The sequence below is a fragment of the Elephantulus edwardii genome, unplaced genomic scaffold, assembly GCF_000299155.1.
Source record: "Elephantulus edwardii isolate Elephantulus edwardi_28Jun2011 unplaced genomic scaffold, EleEdw1.0 scaffold00009, whole genome shotgun sequence".
NCBI classification, from domain to species: Eukaryota; Metazoa; Chordata; class Mammalia; order Macroscelidea; family Macroscelididae; genus Elephantulus; species Elephantulus edwardii.
The window spans coordinates 34,827,419-34,829,601 of record NW_006399759.1 but is presented as its reverse complement, the minus strand read 5'-3'; the positions used below and the strand labels follow the sequence as shown (position 1 = coordinate 34,829,601).

The following is a 2,183-nucleotide window of genomic DNA, read 5'->3' as shown; positions in this document are numbered from 1 at the left end:
GAGATTATCAGGATAACAAGGCTGATGTCATTTTAAAATACAATGCGGATGAAGCTAGAAGTCTGAAGGCATATGGCGAGCTTCCAGAACATGCTAAAATCAATGAAACGGATACATTTGGCCCAGGAGATGATGATGAAATCCAGTTTGATGACATTGGTGATGATGATGAGGACATCGTATCTCATATTAGCTATGATATCCCTAGTATCATGACCCAGCTTGTATTTCAGGCAGTTCTCTGTTGATGTACTATTCCAGTTGTATTTGGATAATCTGCAGCAAGGTTTTACTTGTATGTGATATTAGTGATATTGTTCAGTAATTTCCACATTGTTTTTTATCACCTTTTTTTGAGAATGAGAATATAAATATGGCTCTCTTCCAGTCAGTTGGCCAGGTAGCTGTCCTTCAGATATTTAGTGCAACCTGGTGAACATATCTAGGGCTGCATCTGTTGTTGAAATATGCAAGTTGTTATTACATTAATTCCTAGAGCCTTATTTTTTTTCTAATTCCTTCAGAGCAGCATGAACATCTTCCTTTATGACTATTGGTTCTTGATCATATGCTACCTTCTGAAAGGATTCTGTGTCAGACAATTGTTTTTGATAATAGTGATTCTGTGTATTCCTTCTATCTTTTTTCTTTAAGTCTAAATAAAAATTTTATTGGGATCTTGAGAGAGGAGAGTGGTGACTCAGATAATCCCAATTTTATGGACAACTTTGAAATGTGTATTTTTGTATGCTGACTTGGTTAATACACAGGGGTGAGGGTTGGGAGCAGAAGAGTAAGGATGGGCGAGATGAAATCAGAGGGCCGCACAATTTGGTGGGTGGAGGGAGAGGGCATAGGACATTAGAAAGATCCAATGGGAACCAGACGAGACAGGGTAATGGTGTGCATAGTCCAATGGTGATTAATTTTTTGTTTTTTTTTAGCTAAGAATTTGTCTTATTCACTTGTGGGTTTCTCATTTGGGAATGGGGCACAGACTCTCTGGCTTCTTCATGCTGAATGGGGCATTGATGTGAAGGGGGAAAGGGACCCACTCTAACATCTCACTGGTGTTCCTGGTATGAAGCTGCATGCCTTCTTGTTCAGTTAGAAGATATTTTCCTGATGTTTACTGCCCTCTGGACTCCAAAGTTTTTGCCAAGGTGGGTCCAGTGTGGATGGATGGCTGAATCCTAAGGCTTCATCCTCTTTTGCATCCTTAGCTGGAAGTTATATTTCCCTTTTGTCTCTGGAACTGTGTTCAGGGTTCAGGTCTGGAGCAAAACTCATTGTTAAGGTTACCTGTAGGAAAAGGAGCAAACCTAGAGAGAACAAACTTGTGAGTTACAAGGAGAGGGTTTTAGAGGTGTTACTCACAGGTGTACTGGGGGGAGGAGGTGAAGGAAAGTGGCTTAGATAAAATTCTTTGTATACCCTAGGCAGTTTCCCCAGTGACCTGAAGGCTTTTCCCAGGGGCCTGATGGTTTTCTCTGGGGGCCGGGAGGCACACGCTGGGGACAGAATGGCACACCTTCCATCTTCTTGTGAAGCTTCTCAGATTATTCAAGATTTTGTCCATAGAATCTTTCAGTATTGCATCTTGAGTCTTGAACCTGGTGGGGTTTTATTGTCAGTAGGAAAGGAAATTTTTAAAAAAATTTTTAAAAATTTTATACTGATTTACTCACAAAGTTCATATACATTGTTTTTCACATCGGATCTTTCTCCTTTCCTTTCCCCACTCCTCCATCCACCTATCAAATTGTGCGACACTATGATTAAATCCCCCTTCACCCATCCTCACTCCTCTGCTCCCCACTTCCCACCTTGGATCCTCAAACTAGTTCTACAGTAACGATCTTATACATTATTTGTCCTTATGTTACTGAATTAGTTCACTAACGATCTCCAGTCCGTCCCAATTTAGGTATTAATTTACAAAATCATTGCTCCTGTGTTCTGTATAGTATTCCATTGTGTGAATGTGCTATAATTTCTCAATCTGTTCCATTGTGGTTGGACATTTGGGCTCTTTCCACGTTCTTGTGATAGGGAATAACACTACTATGAACATAGGTGTACAAGTCTCTGTTTGTCCTCAGTTCTCGTTTTCTTGGTGTATATTCCAAGCAGTGGAATAACTAGGTCATATAGAATATCTATATTTGTTGTTGGTGTTGTTA

At 40.0% G+C, this 2,183-nt stretch overlaps 1 protein-coding gene across 1 annotated transcript in view; it reads left to right on the top strand.

Moving 5' to 3' along the window:
* LOC102854600 (eukaryotic translation initiation factor 1A, Y-chromosomal-like) overlaps positions 1-2,183 on the top strand; it is a 13,577-nt gene that overhangs the window by 585 nt on the left and 10,809 nt on the right. The window contains exon 2 of the mRNA XM_006880729.1: positions 4-179. Coding sequence (XP_006880791.1) covers positions 4-179 — 176 coding nt within the window. The remainder of the gene's footprint in view (positions 1-3; positions 180-2,183) is intronic.